This window comes from Dasypus novemcinctus, chromosome 12 (assembly GCF_030445035.2).
Source record: "Dasypus novemcinctus isolate mDasNov1 chromosome 12, mDasNov1.1.hap2, whole genome shotgun sequence".
Taxonomy (NCBI): domain Eukaryota; kingdom Metazoa; phylum Chordata; class Mammalia; order Cingulata; family Dasypodidae; genus Dasypus; species Dasypus novemcinctus.
This window is the reverse complement of record NC_080684.1, coordinates 57,744,595-57,760,914: the sequence shown is the minus strand read 5'-3', so window position 1 is coordinate 57,760,914 and position 16,320 is coordinate 57,744,595. Positions and strand designations below refer to the sequence as shown.

The following is a 16,320-nucleotide window of genomic DNA, read 5'->3' as shown; positions in this document are numbered from 1 at the left end:
CTAAAAAGAAGGGGGGCGGACTAATGTACCCTGGACTCAGTGTAGTGTTAGTAATAGAGTGTGGCAACAAAGGGAGAGCTGGTTTTAGCTCCCCTCTCACCAACTCTCCATTAGCTTCCCAAGCCTCCTCCAATAACACAAATAGTGCTTACATTGAAATGAGTAAAATTTGTAAATTTCATTTGTAAATTTATATATATGTGGCAGTTTGATATCATGTACAAATTCCAAAAAAAGAGAAAAATTATGTTTGTAAACTGGTCTCTTCCTCTGGGTGTGACACCCTTTAATTGTATAGAATTCAAAGGTTTTAAGTTTATTTGATCAAAAGGCTTTGAGTCAACCAGGTCAGTAGGGCAGGACTCAGGGTTGGGTCCCCGCTCCTTGCTGGGCTGAGATAAACAGACTCTCATTCAAGAAGACACACAGAAGAGAGAGAGCTCCATAGAGGGAACTTTGATCTCCGGAGAGAACTTTGATGCTGTGGTTCCCGGGAGAGAAGAGCCATTCACTTGATAGTTTGCAGCTGAAGAGAACGGAGCAGCTGAGCAGCTGAGCAGCTGATAAGGCCTGTAAAGAAACAAGCCCTATGCCAGACCCGTATTGGCACCCTCAGAGACAAGCCCTATGCCAGCCTACAGCTGAGATTGGAAGAAGCTGGGCCTATGGAGCCTTAAGTGGAAGAAGGGCTGAGAGACCAGGCAGTGATCTTGCTTCAACACAGGGCAACTGACCCTTTGGTGAGAAAGTACCTCTAATGGTACCTTAACTCTTTAGGGCCTTGTGACTCTAAGCTTTTACCCCGAATAAATACCTTTTACAAAACCAACAGATTACTGGTACTTCGCACCAGCAACCCTTTGGCTGACTAATACAATATATATGTAAGTGATAATAAAGACTCTGTAGAATATTTTGCTTTTAAATAAAAAGTGTACTTATGCAAATACAACTTCAAGGCCAGTGCCCCACCCCCACCCACCCCTATCTACCATTACACATTTGCACATTCATAGTACATTATCCGAAGTTAATACTGGGAAGATTGCTTAGAGTTGAAGACTGAACTTCTACTTATTAGTGATTGAGGGTGAGTTACTGAAAATTAGAATCATGAAAACCAGTTTCATAGAGTTTCTGGGAACACTGAAGGAATTACTCCTCGCGGCATCACTTTCACCAATTGTTATTTGCTGTATTGGAGGGATTTGTCATTGTTTTTGAGTAAATTGGAAGAACATAGGAATGAAATCCCTGACTGTAATTTACCATATACAGGGTAAAAGCAAAACTTTCAGCATAATCAAGTGTCTTGGGATCTTCTGTCCCTAAATAATTTTAGCTTGTCTAAGAACTTTTAGATTACTAGAAGTGTGGAGATTTATGAACCTCTCCAAACATTTTCAAGTCAGTCATATGCATAGTTGGTGTAGCAGTTTGATATAATTGATGAATTCCAAAGAGAAATATTGAATTATGCTTATAATCTGGTCTGTACCTGGGCATGATTGAGTTATGATAAAAAGCATGGCAAGGAACAGAGTTGGAGGTTTCTAATGTTGGAGTTTTGATGCTGGAGTTTGATGCTGAGGACTTAAGATGGAGCCCTGAGATGTCAGCACACAGAGGAATGAGAAGTCAATCCCAGGAAAAAAAATGAACCTTGAACCCAGACAAAAGCAATCCCCAGGAATGTAGGAACCCAGGAAGTCTGAACCCTCACAGATGTTGGCAGCCATCTTGCTCCAAATAGACTTGGGTGAGGGAAAAAACTTGTGGTTCTATGGCCTGGTATCTGTAAGCTCCTGCCCTAAATGAATACCCTTTATAAAAACCAACCAATTTCTGGTATTTTGCATCAGCACCCCTTTGGCTGACTAATACAGTTGGGATAGAGAATAGGTAGTCATTTTGGGCAACTCTTAGGCTGGTTGAAGTACTTCAAAAGTGCAGTTTTAATTACTAGTCCTTCTGCTTTAGGGAAAATAAATATCAAGAATCTAGAAAATTACCATCAGAAATAAATATTTTGAACTCTTATCTTCCACAAGGTTTTGTTCTAATTTAGTTTTTTGTTTTAAAGACTAGAAATAATGTAAATAAATTGCCTGGCACAAAGTAGTCCTACAAATAGCTATTACTGTCACTTCTTGAGGGTGAAGACTCATATTTCATAACTCTCCAAAGGCCTACCACATATTTGGGATTCATATAAATAATTATTGAATGAATGAATGAATGAACGCATGCATGACCTCTTGTAATCTAGGGACACACCCTGGAGATCCACCTCTCAGACAGGTCTGAGCCAAAAAGAAAACTTCCAGTAAGACTGACAAGAACTAGCTCACAGTATTAAACTACAATTCCCAGCATACAAACCCCGTTGTTGTAGTGCATCTTGGGAAAGAAGTCTCCGGCTTTACATTGGCCAAGTTAAGAGGCGCTCTGGAGTTTGCGCAAATGCTCTGGCTTTAGAGACAGCATGCACGGAGACTGCGCAGATCTTCTCCTCACTGAAGTTCCGCGGAACTCATTTTGAGTAGTGGGCATTTCAGCCGGTAGGATTTAGGAGTAAGTCCACTTCCGGGATTCCAGGAAGCAGTTTAAAGATGGCGTTTTCCTCAGTAAACGGGTCAGGCACAGCGTCTGGGAAATCTGAGTTTCGAAACCAGAAGATGAAGCCGGAGAGCCGAGGTGAGGTAGTGTGAGAATCGAAGCCTAGAGTTTGTGGGCATTGAGATGCGATTTCCACCCCCCTTTTGCTGGGTTTAAACTATAGCGCCACCTTGAGTCTGTCCCATGGAATCGAGAACTGTAATTACTGGCGATTGGGGAATTGGCTGGGCCCACAGAAACCACTGAAATGGCCGCTATAGAGCTTTCCATATGTACCTATTGCTTTTGCAGGCGACTGTCGATAGGAAAGGGGTTGAGGAGCCCATCTTCCTGTAAAAGGGTCAGGATTAAGAAACTGCGGAGGACGTCGCGAGACTTTACAGCCCGACGGTGACTGATAGTCGTTGACAGCATGAGGGGTGTGGTGGGGTTGGATAGGGTCCTTATGTGAGAAAGTGAGCGATGAGAATTGAAGGAGTGAGGCAGACTTAGGGATAGGGGAAGGAAATGTCTGGCGAGCTCTTAGCGCTAATTTATCGGCTAGTGCAGCTTTTGGAACATTAATCATTCCATTATTCCACTTGCTCAAACATTCGACACACAATTTCTACTCTTAAGACCGCCTCGCTATTTTAATTGCTCTCTTACCTGTAGTCTTGTTCCCTCCCTCCACCACTTTTTTTTCCTCTGTATGACAGGAGGAGGCGCTAGAGAAGTAGCCGGGATCGGGCCCTAGCAGGCTTATAGGAAGGGTTAACGACCGTGACCTCTCATTCTAGGGATGTTGGAAACATAGTAAAGATTTTGTTTTGTTGTTGCTGTCTTGTTTTGTTTTGCTTTTTAATTATAACGTCCATGGCAGAGAATTCAATATATATATATTTGTGAAAGAGTAAAACACGTGAGAAACTGGCATCTAGTCCATTAAGTAGAACACTATTGAGTATTACCATATCCTAAAAAGCACCCTATGTGCACCCCTCAGATCACATTGTTTTCCATTCCAGGACCAGGAGTAACCGTCTGAATCGTGTCGGTCATTCTCTTGCTTGTCTTCGTAATTTTTAACATGTGTTAAAAAAAAAAATGGTTTTCTTTGCCTGTGTTAAAATTTTATATGAATGAAAGCAGATTTTATGCTTTCTTCTGTGACTTGTTTCTTAGGCTTAACTTAGTTTTTGCTGTTAGACCAGGAAAGTGTAACTGTAGCTTATGCTTTTCCCTGCTATTTGGTAGTTCCCTTCTGTGACTATATGCCAATATTTTCATTCCATTATTGGACATTTAGATTGTTTCTGCTTTTTGCTATTATAAACAATGCTGCTATAAACATTGTTGTGTCTGTCTCCTAGTACAGATATTCAAGGGTTTCTCTAGATTATATACCTAGGAGTGGAATATCTGGAGTGTAGGGTATGTGCAAGTGATGCTAAATCTTTTCCAAAGGATTTGTACGAATTTACACTTCCCCTAGCAATGGTGAGAATTCTCATTGCTTCACATCCTCAGTAGCACTTGATATTATCAGAATTTTGTGTCCTGTCATTTTCCTAAGTACGAAATGGCTTCTGGTTGTGATTTAATGTGAATATATATATTTTTGCTTATGAAAATAATGTTTATGACTCAAAAAACGTGCATTCAGCTAGCTTGAAATGAACATATTTTGAGAAAGTTCAAACATATACAAACATTGTTTAATCTTACAAAATGCTTTAATTTTGTTAGGAATATTTGCACTATAAAAGGCTCTTCAGTTTATCAAAAGATTTAATACTAAACTGTTTCTAAGTTGTGATTACTTTTTTCCAATCTAAAGAGGGCTTAAGACTCATGCTGAATCCACACGACTGCTTCTGTTACAATCATGAGGATAAGAGGGGATATATAATTTCTAGAGAAAAGATGCTGGGCAGAAAATGTTAATTTTCTTGATTACTAATGAGACTGCACATCTTTTCATGTGTTCTAGGCTGTTTAAGCTTTTTCTATTGTGAAATTACTCTTTCACCAATTTTTTAGGGAGTGGTGTAGGTGATGTATATTTTTCTTATTGATACATAACCATTCAAGTGTTTAAATTGGGTAGGGACTTGGTCAGATATGTATTTTAAGTATTTGCTGTCATTGAATATTGAAGTTTTTAGGACATTGGGTAGTTAGTTATGTATGTAGACTGGCTAATTTTCTGTCATTTGAACCAGAAAAAGAAAATGGATGTGAGTACAAGAAAGAGAAATTAAGTTTACTTGACCTAGAGTAGATAACATAGGCTACAGACCTGCTTCTCAGACTTTCCTGTACATAAGAAGCTCCTGACCAGAATGTTAAAACACAGATTCCTGGGTCTCACCCTAGAGATTCTGATACAGTAGCCTAGGTGGGGTACAAGAATTGTATTTCTAACAAGTTCCCAATTGATACCTTTAAGTAGTACTGGATAGAGTATAGTTATTGGATTTAAGGAGTTCTTAAAATCCAGGACCAGGAACTTTACCAAATGATATGGAAGATAATTTATGGCCTTTAGAGGCATTTTGTTTAAATGAATGGAGTCCTACACTACAATGAGTCAGTTTTGCATTCACTTAAGCAAGTCGCTTGACCTTTTTGGACTGAATGTCTTTACCTATAAAATGGGAATAATGATGATGGCTTTTCTACCTTTTATTGTTGTTGTGATATAAGGCACATGAAAGCTCTTTGGAACACCTAAAGCCCTATACCAATGATTATTAACTGAAAGCGTGTATCAGATACCGCTTTTTAAATGTTCATATACACAATACAAATATATATTACACGCGCATACCCAGGCACCATTCCAGAAGAGCCAGAAATGTTACTTATATTTAAAATAGTTATGTAAACAAAATGGTATTTGAATCTTCATTTCCACAATAGTTTTGTGCAATAAAAGTTTCTTGAGTACTCACTACCAGGCATATACCAAACAATATGGATACAAGGAACTTTGGGGAAGTGGACTTGGCTCAGTGGTTAGGGCATCCGTCTACCACATGGGAGGTCCGCGGTTCAAACCCCGGGCCTCCTTGACCCGTGTGGAGCAGACCCACGTGCAGTGCTGATGGGCACAAGGAGTGCCCTGCCACGCAGGGGTGTCCCTGCATAGGGGAGCTCCATGCGCAAGGAGTGTGCCCCATAAGGAGAGCCGCCCCGCGTGAAAGAAAGTTCAGCCTGCCCAGGAATGGCGCTGCACACAATGGAGAGCTGACACATAAGATGACACAACAAAAAAGAAACACAGATTCCAGTGCTGCTGACAACAGAAGCAGACAAAGAAGACGATGCAGCAAATAGACACAGAGAACAGACAACTGAGACGGGGGGGTGGGGTGGGGAATAAAATAAACATAAATCTTGAAAAAAAAAAAGGAACGTTGTTTTAGGAGGTAGCTGAAATGTATACAGATACTTTTAATTGTGTGTTGATCGCACAAAAGCATGTCCTTTGTTGAATAATATAGAGGGAAATGAAATGCAAGGAGTATCGGGAATCTTGTGCGTGTGCGCACAAGTGTTCAAAAATTGTCCAAATAACACTTGTGATGTGTAAATTTTTTTTCCTCTGTAGATGAATCAGAACTCCTCACTGTTCCTGATGGTTGGAAGGAACCAGCCTTTTCCAAAGAGGATAATCCCAGAGGACTCTTGGAAGAAAGCAGTTTTGCAACTTTGTTCCCAAAATATAGGGAGGCTTACCTGAAAGAATGCTGGCCATTGGTGCAGAAAGCCTTGAATGAACATGTATGCATATTTTATTAATTAGAAATTTTTTCTCTTGCATCTACCTTTATTTTAAGTAAGTGTTATGTGTACTGATAGAATTTTTTAAAAAGGTTTTCACATACCTGGTTAATTTGATTCCTTTGATATTTTTAACAGCTTAAACTTTAGAGTTCCTTAGTTAATAAGTTTGTGGGTAACAGATTGCTCTGAAAAATTCACATACCTTTAAAATTTTAGGGGTTTTGTGGACTGTCTGAAACTACCCCTGAACTCTCAATTTCAGAATGCTTATTCTAGGCATTATACTTGTTATAGGCCTCTCCATTATGAACTGGGATATGTTCCTGATTCATGCTTTAGCTTTCCATTTTAAATGAAAGATGATATAGATATGGCCATCTTAACTCTATTTGTTGCTGCTAATAATTCTAGAGCAGTGTATTTGTTTTTTTTTCAAAGTGTGGACTGAAACCCATAAGTGGATCAAGAACTTAATTTAGTGACGGAATGAGCATTAAAAAATTAAATGTATCACATGTAGTAAGGGGAAATATATTTTATGAAGCTATTGTTTCAGTGTCAGGCGTGCGCGTGTGTGTGTGGTGTACTAGGTTTGTTATAAAATGTGTTTTTACCTTAGAGTTGCGTCCATTGGGCTGAGAGTTGCACAGCAAACTGTAGGCTGTGATGTTGCAGTCCTTTATATCGGATTAGACTCTATTTTGGTAGGTAGAGCCAACTTTATGTTGGGTTGTTTATCGTTCACTATATTGTAGTCCTCAGATTATGCTCACTAGTGGGAAAAAGGCATTTTTATTTGCTTTGTTTAAATCTGTTTCTTTCCACTGAGGTTTATTTTCCCAGCTTCTTCGAAGAGAGAGTTGAAAAAATTTGAAAGACAGCTTAATGGAACAAGAAGCAGTTAATGGTTTGGTTAGGATAAGCTCTGTAATTATCTAAAATTGAATTCATTTTTAGGCAACCATTTGTGCTTTCCATCTTTTCATAGCACATTAATGCAACCTTGGACCTGATCGAGGGCAGCATGACTGTTTGTACAACAAAGAAGACTTTTGATCCATACGTCATCATTAGGGCCAGAGACCTAATAAAACTTTTAGCAAGGAGTGTTTCATTTGAACAGGTAAATTTAAAATTACAAAGCTGCTTTAGCTGCATTAACATTGGAGGTAACACCTAACTATTTAATTAGTAATACCTGCATCTATGTTTCATTTTATCTTTCATTCTTTCTTTTGCCATGCAGTTCTCATATTTATGCTTAGATATTAGTAACCTGGGCTTGGAATAGAAATGTATTTGTAAAGAATATTTGTATTTGTAAAAATAAGGAGTGTAATCTTTATTTTTCCAAAAGGCAGTCCGAATTCTTCAGGATGATGTTGCATGTGACATCATCAAAATAGGTTCTTTAGTACGAAATAAAGAAAGGTTTGTAAAAAGAAGACAACGGCTTATTGGTCCCAAAGGATCTACACTAAAGGTACATTTTTGTCAATGAAAAACTTTTTATCAGTATAACACTTGAGTATCTTCCTCTATCAGTTTTTTTGGTGTACCACATTTCAGCTTATTCTTTTCACCTAGGCTTTGGAACTTTTGACAAACTGTTACATTATGGTTCAGGGAAACACAGTTTCAGCCATTGGACCTTTTAGTGGCTTAAAAGAGGTAAGTGAGCTATTTATTATCTTCTATAAATTTTCAGCAGAGAACAAATTAAATAATTTTTTAATAAAGCCATAGTTCATTGGATAATATATTGCTTTATATTTTATTTTATTAGATTTCCTTTTTTTTCTCATTAGTAAATAATTTATACTTCGTGTAATTTGAGGGAATCATCACTCCTGGAATGTAGCATATTATGGCCAACCTCTAGCAGCTATGGAGAAGTCCATTTCTGAATTAGAAGGTCTATTAATCAGCACACTTCCCACTACAAATTTTAAATGGGCATTTAAGAGCTTGTGTGTAGCACATACAAAAAACTTGATCTGGTTACACTTCCGCAAATGATTTCAGTATTGAAGAGATCTCCTGATTTGCAGTAATGTATGTAGCAAACAGAGGTCATACTCTGTAAATGTTTTTCCTTCAAGAAATGTTTTAAGTTTAGTAGAATTCTCATTAAATATGTCCATGAATATTTTTGTTAATTTGTCAAATTAATATGAGAAAATCTGTGGAGCAGAAACTGTTTCTTTTAACTACTTTGGATGCAATTGCTGCGCATATGTATCTGAGAGATTTTGCTTCCTTTTCCATGTCCCATAATAGTAATTCTCTTTGAATCTTGTTCTCAGAAATTATCTGCCCTTCCTCATGGGGCAATATTAATTTAAATATATTGGTTACTTCATAATTTTGTAAAGTCTTTAAAATATATATTTAATTTCTTATAATAGACTCTTGAGGTAGATAGTTTTATTTCCATATTACAAATGAGAATGCTGGAACAGGAAAATAAAGTGACTTTACAATGTATAATAGCAGTTCCATTATTTGAACCCAAGTTTTCTGACTCTATTACTAGCTGTCTTCCCCATACATTGTAAAGCTCCAGGGTATTAATTCTAGGTACCACATTTTAACAGAAAGGTTGAGAAACTTCATTGTGCCCAGTGAAGGTTGGATATGAAAGGTCTAGAAACCATCCAGAGCAGTTGACAGAATTACTATATTAAATTTGATAACTGTTGCATGAGTCATAGGATATTTTACAATATATTAATCTTCTCCTATCCAGGCCATTAAAATCTTTGTGAATAATTCATTTTTCTTTGTAAATTTCAGGTTCGAAAAGTAGTCTTAGATACTATGAAGAATATTCATCCAATTTATAACATTAAAGTGAGTTAATTATATATTGTATCAGTGATTGTCAAACTTCTTTTAGCTTGAAATTAAATCTTTTATGAAAGTTATATGTAAAAAACTGAAGCAGAGCTATTTTGAGTAAATTAGAGGTAGAGCATAACCCACTCAACCTTGCCCGTACTCTACCCCAGACCTTGAATTACCACCTTGTAAAACTTAGAGCAATTTGGAATTACTGAAGGAGAAACTGTAATGTATTCTGTAGTTCTAATACAATGAAAATAAGCTTGACAGAATTTGTAGTAGATGATTGCAATCCAATTTTTCTTAGATTATAAGCCCTTGTATTATGTTTCAAGATATGATATATCAGGAAGAGCCTGGCTTTTTCTATTAAAGTCTGGAATATCTCACATCACATAAAAATCTCTTGGAATTTAAAACTCAAATTTGAGAAAGATATATTTTGTGTCACTGTGTGAACAAAGTTTTTGATTATACATGGAATTGTAACCATGTTATAATGAGCTGTTTTATTTATGATAAGTTTTTTGTAACCTTAAATTTAATGAAGTTAAGTCAAAAACTTAGATTAGGGCATTACAAATAAAAAGAACTATTGGTCCATCTATTGCCTAGTTTATATCCTTTGATGTTCCTTTGTCTGTAAAATTCAAAATGATGGCGAAATTTGAGACTATTAACCTAGACTAATCAGGAGAAAGCTTTTTTTTCTTTCCCTAGGATATCTTAGTTGCTACTGAAAGCTTCCTGTTCCCAGGAAACATAGGGCTAATTAAGTACCCACCATTAGCAACTTGAATTTTAAAGGTTTTAATGAAATAAGTTGAATTACAATTTCATTTTCATTTTCATTTATTTTAATAGCTCTGTATTTCTTAATCAAAATTTCTAGTGGTTTTCTGATACTTGAGTAATTAAACATGTTTAAGATTATTTTTATCCTTTATGGAATTGGTTTAATCTCACCGAAGAGACTAGAAACTATTCTTTATCTTTTTAAATTTTGTCATATGTAGAACAATATATACAGTGTCTTATTTGGTAAATATATAACTTTTGAAATTAAAAATTTTTATTTTCTTCATATGTTACCATGATTAAGACCTTAATGATTAAACGAGAGTTGGCAAAAGATTCTGAATTAAGATCACAAAGTTGGGAAAGATTTTTGCCACAGTTCAAACACAAAAATGTGAATAAACGGAAGGAACCAAAGAAAAAAACTGTTAAAAAAGAGTATACACCATTCCCACCACCACAACCAGAAAGTCAGGTTAGTATTAAATCTCAAATTTCTTTATATAAGGAGAAACTTTTAACCTATTTTATCAGAAACTTTATTGAGGATATTTTAGGTGGAATTTCTGTGTACGTTTGGGTATAGAGAGATATAAGAAACTGAAGGTGAATATAAATGGGCTAGGGGCCTCACATATAAATTGCATTAAGGGGATTGGTATCAGTTATATCCGAAGCCACTGTAAATGTTCTGTGAATGAAAAATTCAACAGTTTAGTGCTGCTTTCATTCTTTTTCTTTTTTTTTAAAGATTTATTTTTTATTTATCCCCCCCCCACCCCGCCCACCAGTTGTCTGCTCTCTGTATCCATTCTCTGTATATTCTTCTGCAACCACTTCTTATCAGCAGCACCGGGAATCCGTGTTTCTTTTTGTTGCATGATCTTGTTGTGTCAGCTCTCCGTGTGTGCAGTGCCATTCTTGGGCAGGCTGCACTTTCTTTCACACTGGGCGTCTCTCCTTCGGGGCGCACTCCTTGTGCGTGGGGCTCCCCTATGCGGGGGACATCCCTGCGTGGCAGAGCACTCCTTGCGTGCATCAGCACTGCGCATGGGCCAGCTCCACACGGGTCAAGGAGGCCCGGGATTTGAACCGCGGACCTCCCATGTGGTAGGCAGATGCCCTATCCATTGCGCCAAGTCTGCCTCCCTTTTTTTTTTTAAGATCTGTTTTATTTGCTTTATTTATTGCCTCCTCCCCCAGAAGGTTCTCTTGTCTGTCTGCTTGCCTCCTCCTGGAGACACTGGGAACTGAACCTGGGAACTCCCACATGGGAGGCAAGTGCCCAATGGTCTGAGCCATATCCACTCCCCTGCAGTTTAGTGCTACAAACTAGCTTATTAGTATGCTTCAGCAACATTTCCATGACCATGTACTATATGCCTGCTCCAGTTCTAAAATCTTAAATTCTAATATCCAACGTTTCATCTAAATGTTGTTTCCTTTCCTACCATGACTAAAATTTCCTTTTCTCTCTTCCCGTTACTGTTTTCTTTTTTTTTTTTAAGATTTATTTAATTACCCCCCTCCCCCGGTTGTCTGTTCTCTGTGTCTGTTTGCTGCGTCTTGTTTCTTTGTGTGCTTCTGTTGTCGTCAGTGGCATGGGAAGTGTGGGCGGCACCATTCCTGGGCAGGCTGCACTTTCTTTTGCGCTGGGTGGCTCTCCTTATGGGGTGCACTCCTTGCGTGTGGGGCTCCCCTATGGGGGGGACACCCCTGCGTGGCAGGGCACTCCTTCCGCACATCAGCACTGCGCGTGGGCCAGCTCCACACGGGTCAAGGAGGCCCGGGGTTTGAACCGCGGACCTCCCATGTGGTAGACGGACGCCCTAACCACTAGGCCAAGTCCGTTTCCCAACTGTTTTCTTTCTTGTACCCTTTATATCCTATCGCACCTGACAAGCAAAACCTTAAAACTTGGATTATTCCATAAACTTTACTTCTTTCCCATACTGTGGCTACCAAACCTAGGTAGAGAAAATCTTATCTTTGGATTAAATCTGGTATAAATTCATGTAGGTCCTCAGTATTGCCTGGCATTTCTTCTGTGTGACCTTAATTTTCTCAGTACTTTCCCTCCCACTCCCAGTGGATGACTTCGTATTTTACTTACTGACATAACTGAGACCATTAGACAAGAGCTCCCTTAACAACTTCTCTCACCCACAATTTTTTTTTCTGTCTGCATCAACCCTTTCTTTCTACCTGTTCTTGGAATTCTATCTTTACCAACTTTCTAAGGGATCTTGCTTTATTAACCCCTCCCTTTGCAGTATCTTAAAGTTTTCCCTCTACTTGTTCCTTCTGCTTAGCATGTAAATCCATCCCTTTCTGTGTATCATCTTTTTTCTTCCATAACTCTGTGTTTGGGGTTTTTCAGGAAAGGTTTGATGGAAGGTCAAAAGCAGAAAAGGAATGATGATGATTGTGGTGAAATAATAATGGAAGTGTTGGATCATAGGGACTACTCTGGAAAGGGTAGAAAGTGAAGCCATAAGATAACTGCTAGTTCAGGAAAAGTGATTTGGATACCTGTTTTACTTTCTCTGATAGTTGATAGGTTCCTGGAGTTCAGGGATACTGTCTTATCCTTGTTTTTACCCATTCTAGGGTCTTAATACAGTGGTTGAATTTACAGCTTGCAAAAAAAAAAAAAAAGAAGTCCAAAGCTCTCTTTATTCTTATGGTTCTTTTGCCAAAGTTGCAAGAGTAAAAATCTAGTCCCATGTTTTTGTCTTAGGCAATGACTTCTCATCTACTTTATTTCTAAAGTAATTGTAAATACCATTTTCCACAGATTGATAAAGAATTGGCTAGTGGTGAATACTTTTTGAAGGCAAGTCAGAAAAAGCGACAGAAAATGGAAACAATAAAGGTAAGACTTTATATATAACTCAGCATTAATAGCAAAGTTCATAGAAATTTGAATTCTTACTTAACTGTCAATTGCATTTAACTAATGTACTTTTTCTTCTAATAATATAGGCTAAACAAGCAGAAGCTCTCAGTAAGAGACAAGAGGAAAGAAACAAAGCTTTTATTCCACCAAAAGAAAAACCAGTTGCGAAACTTAAGAAAGGTAATGTTTATTTTTCAACCCTGTTACGATGTTAAAGTTCTGTTATTTGTAAAAAGAAAATCTGTAGTGAATTTGTGTGAGTCTGATTGTCAAGTAAAAAAAATAACCATATCTTTCATTAATTTTCTTAGCATTTCATTAATCACTAATTCTGGGGACAAGAGATGACTGGGTAATTTTTAATTTAGTCGGTCCTAAGGCCTATTTCAGAGTATCCCAGATTGGCAATCCTCTTCTGACCTCTCACCTGTCCTTGGGAAGAACTCTGTTGTGAAAGCTAGAAACCAGAGCAGTGCATCCTCTGTGGAGATAAAAGTAACTAAAGCAGTAGTCTCTGAGCTCTGTCATCATGCATCTCCTAAAGGGCTTATCAAAAGTTGTACTTTTCTTCCTTTTATTTATGTAATCTGTGGCTTAAAGTTTAGTTCCTATATTTTTAGCAGGAATTTCTCATCACCTTGGGCTTAAGGATGCCAGTAGAATAATGACAAGAAGGTCTCATTCAGGGACTAATAAAAAAAACTAAAAGAAAACAAGCATGCCCTTTCTTTTCCATTCACAGCCTCATTTTCTTTCCCTCTGGTAACATCTGTACTCTTCCTAAAGTAACTCTTCAGAGCAAACAGTGGTCACAATGTGGGAGGAGGGGGACTAGCAAGATTGTACATGACCTATTGGTCAAAAACAACTATAACACATTACTGTTTTAGTATCTTAAGTTGTATCAGTGTTAACAGCTTTAAAAATAGTGCATTCTACTCTTACAGATCATTGGTTATGTAAAAGTTAAAGATGTCATATGCACCATAATTTCCAATTTGTACACTGAAAGTTATGCACTCTGAAAGTATTAACTATATAATCTCATCCTATAATGATTAAAACTAGCTATTTCATGTAGTAGAGGCTTTAAATCTCTATGTTCCTTAAGTTGCTGTAGAGTTTATATGATGATTTTATTCTTTATTTTAAATGCTAAGAAAAAGTACATTGTTTTGCTGCTTCCTTTCCCTATTTTGTTCACATTTTTGGCATTGATGAGATGGTGGAGTTTTGTTAGGCAGCCCTATGAAACTTATCTAAATTACTATTAACAAGATTTTGTTAAATAAAATACTACTTGTTATTCATTGAATGTTTTTGATGTTTTTGTTGTGGTGTTAGATGAAGTAGATTTTGACCTATTGCTTCATGACTGACTAAATTTATCAAGGCTAGAAGGGTTGCATGTCATAGTCTTCATGAAATGTAATTTTAAATTAATGTACAGATGGAAAATTGGCATATTGATGAGTATTCTAAAGTTTTAAAAAATATGAAAAATATGAGTAAAAAATCTTATATCCACTATATTTAAGGAAAAATAGTTTTAATATAGCTGAATCCAGTAATTGGTTCAGTTTGCTAAACTATAATGCTATTTTCATGTATACTTTTACCAATGTATATTTATAGTGCTTGATTTTGATTTATTGCTTTTTCTTATTTTGAAGAAAGTTTTAAGATGGTAATTCAAAATTTCCTGTATTAGGGAGGTATTTTATATTTTATAACTTTATCTTTTAATTATAGCAGTACTTTGAAATGATTTCCCTAAACACACATTCTTTGTTTATTTGGTAAATTGTAAAGGATTTACATATATTTTAATTTGCCTAGGTTCTACTGAAATTAAAATTGATGTGGCTGCTATCAAGGAAAAGGTTAATAAAGCAAAGAATAAGAAACTGGGAGCACTTACAGCTGAAGAAGTTAAGCTTAAGATGGACACAGATGAAAAGAAAAAGAAAAAAAAGAAGTAACAGATAAAAAAAAAAGTCCTGAACTAGAACTTACTTCCTTTTGTAAAGGATTTTGAGATATGAGGACATTAGTTGCCTTATCTGTAAGAAATACTCTGGTCACTTTTTACTCTGCGTTTCTTTTGTTTATAAAACAACATTCTTTTTAAATATAAATTATGGAATTTCACCAAGTGTTTTCTGACAAGTTTTATACTTGAAAGTACTATATGTCTTTGTATATGTTGTACCCAATGTGTTCCAGGCAGATTTTGCCTAAGCATGATTTTAAGAGTGGTTCTTTAGGTTGTTTATATCAAGATTTTTGGGATGAACGATTGTTTGACTTTTGTAACTATTCATCACATCCAATGTCTTATGCACTGGTTAGTCTTTAAATATAATCATGTCCCAGCATTTGGTTTTGAGGAAAATAAATGCAAATTTTTCAGTGCTCCCTCTTTTCTCTCTAATGATAATAAATAAACATTTAGGCTTATCCTTTTTTTACATCTCATTGTGGTAAAAAATGTTATATTCCAAGATTATACAACCTAAAGGCAGAAAAAGCAAGGCCTGCATCTGGGAAAGGGCTAAACCAGAAAGATAACAAGTTGCAAGAAAGTGGGAGAAATCAGATCTTGAGTTGAGGCAGCATGTGACAAGTAACAGAGAAATATTTTTAAAATAATAAGGACCACTGTAGTTACTTAGAATCACCTCCATGTAATGCTTATTTCAAAAATTTGAAACTGAGACATACAGAATTTAGGTTACTTACCAGAGATCATAGCTGTGTGGCAACCTGAAAATAACACTCATAGAAAAGTTGAAAGCAAGGATGGATGAACTATCCCGTAGGGTTAGGAGGTTGAACAGTTTCTTCTTTTGAGTAAGGGCTTACTCTAACTTGTTTTTTTCTGAAATATTTTTAAATTTGAAATATACCCAATTATTATTGTTATTAAAAAAGAAAAGCCATAAAAGTGATTTTTTTTTTTCTGGATTGTATTATTTCCAAAGAACTAAATGAGGATATTTGTGCTTGACCAAAATGGTAATTATAACAATCAGTAATAGAATCAATGGACAAATGATGAAAAAGAGAGATGCAGATCTATTACGTAAGTATATCGGCCAGTCTGGATACTGAAGAGAATAGTAACCTATGAAACAAACATAGCATGTCCTGTTAGACATTTTTTCTCATAATGCAGTGACATAATTCACATAGCTCTTAATGAAACAAGATTTATATACATACGTGTGAGTTTGTCTCGCTGTGGGTTAACTGGAAAGTCAGAGAAGAAAGAAAATATGAATACGGTAAGCATTTTGTTTTATTTTAAAAAGCCAAGTCTAATTATAACTGCTTCTTTGGCTTTGCTGCAGTGATTTCAAAGGTTAATTCATGACTTTTTATGCTAG

At 36.5% G+C, this 16,320-nt stretch overlaps 2 protein-coding genes across 3 annotated transcripts in view; one reads left to right on the top strand and one right to left on the bottom strand.

Annotated features, from left to right (window-relative positions):
- Positions 1-2,570: 2,570 nt before the first annotated feature.
- Positions 2,571-15,892, top strand: KRR1 (KRR1 small subunit processome component homolog). The gene is made up of 10 exons (XM_004485196.5): positions 2,571-2,697; positions 6,215-6,387; positions 7,379-7,513; positions 7,748-7,873; positions 7,978-8,061; positions 9,187-9,243; positions 10,337-10,507; positions 12,830-12,907; positions 13,018-13,111; positions 14,771-15,892. Exons 1-10 carry the CDS (start codon positions 2,613-2,615, stop codon positions 14,911-14,913), a joined length of 1,146 nt encoding a protein of 381 aa, XP_004485253.2. The 5' UTR covers positions 2,571-2,612; the 3' UTR covers positions 14,914-15,892.
- GLIPR1 (GLI pathogenesis related 1) overlaps positions 13,098-16,320 on the bottom strand; it is an 18,648-nt gene continuing 15,425 nt past the window's right edge. Inside the window, exons 5-6 of one of the 2 annotated variants that reach the window (XM_004472968.5) lie at positions 16,157-16,183; positions 13,098-16,058 (exon numbers count right to left, since the gene is read on the bottom strand). In XM_004472968.5, coding sequence (XP_004473025.1) covers positions 15,904-16,058; positions 16,157-16,183 — 182 coding nt within the window. In that variant the 3' untranslated portion in view covers positions 13,098-15,903. The remainder of the gene's footprint in view (positions 16,059-16,156; positions 16,184-16,320) is intronic. The other variant, XR_001119526.4, reaches the window with a different exon arrangement.